The following is a 1,026-nucleotide window of genomic DNA, read 5'->3' as shown; positions in this document are numbered from 1 at the left end:
AAAAAAGGGACTGCCAGCAGCTAAAATGTTGCACGAACTTTGTTAACTCATATTACGCTAACGCAACGCGGTGGAATTACAAACAATCGTTCATTCCCAGTTATATTCAGATTTGGTGTAACTGTACCGCTAGCCGAAGTGATACCGTATCAGATGACAGCAAGCGTCCTGCAAACAAGAAGTTGGCTGGAAAAGAAACAAACAAATAAATAAATAAATAACAGATATACTAGTTCAAAGATGCGGACATGTGCAGATTTGTAACTCTTCCTGCAGCGTGAGTTGTGCTACAGCGTCTGTAGGAATTTGCATTCAACGTAAATACTGAAATTCAGTAGGATGTACTGCTGGTCTGGCTGTTGTGAATCTAAAATATTGAATCTTCACACATTTATCTTGGACAAGTTGTTGAGCATACATCTTTCTTCAGAAAAAGACAATTTCCTCGGGGTTTTGCGCTGGAACAGCGCGTTGGTTCCCTGAACGAATTCGTGCACGACTCGAACGTTTCGGTTGGTTGCTTGGCAGGATCTGGAGGAGACGCACCGACGGGTGGACTGTTTCAACGCGTCTAAAGCGGTTTAAAACCGAGTTCTGATCTAGATCGTCAAGTCGCTCAGCTGCAAGGTCAGCTGGAGTTGCTGCGTCTTCAGCAGCTTGGTTCTTGCCCTGTGGCTCTGTCATCCGATGTTCCCCAGCCTTGTGTGGCCCAGCTACCTGCTGTCTCACAGCCGCCTGTCGTGGGCCAGCCACCCGCTGGCGTCCAGCCGCCTTCCGAATCGGCACCAGCGACCCTACGCTCACCCCAGCAGGATCATTATATAGCTCGAGTAAGTTCACGTAAGACGCCGGGTGGGTGAGCATCTTTTTGGAAGACTACGTATATAGGCTTGGCCATTCCTAGCCACGGCCTTGAACGGTCCAATGAACCTGAGTCTTAGTTTTATCTTAAAGACGGCATACACGGTATGTGTAGGTAGGTTTTTCGCGTTTAATAAAACTAGTCTCCGACCTCAAATCCTTTTT

General features: G+C 47.2%; 1 protein-coding gene across 1 annotated transcript; it reads right to left on the bottom strand.

The window, feature by feature from the left end:
* Positions 1–426: 426 nt before the first annotated feature.
* On the bottom strand, positions 427–864 carry PPTG_18005 (hypothetical protein; the record flags this gene model as incomplete). The annotated part of the gene is made up of 1 exon (XM_008915984.1): positions 427–864. One exon carries the CDS (start codon positions 862–864, stop codon positions 427–429), a length of 438 nt encoding a protein of 145 aa, XP_008914232.1.
* Positions 865–1,026: the final 162 nt, after the last annotated feature.

Source organism: Phytophthora parasitica (genome assembly GCF_000247585.1).
Source record: "Phytophthora parasitica INRA-310 unplaced genomic scaffold supercont2.77, whole genome shotgun sequence".
NCBI classification, from domain to species: Eukaryota; Oomycota; class Peronosporomycetes; order Peronosporales; family Peronosporaceae; genus Phytophthora; species Phytophthora nicotianae.
The sequence above is the reverse complement of the archived record's forward strand: the minus strand, read 5'-3'. Positions and strand labels throughout refer to the sequence as shown.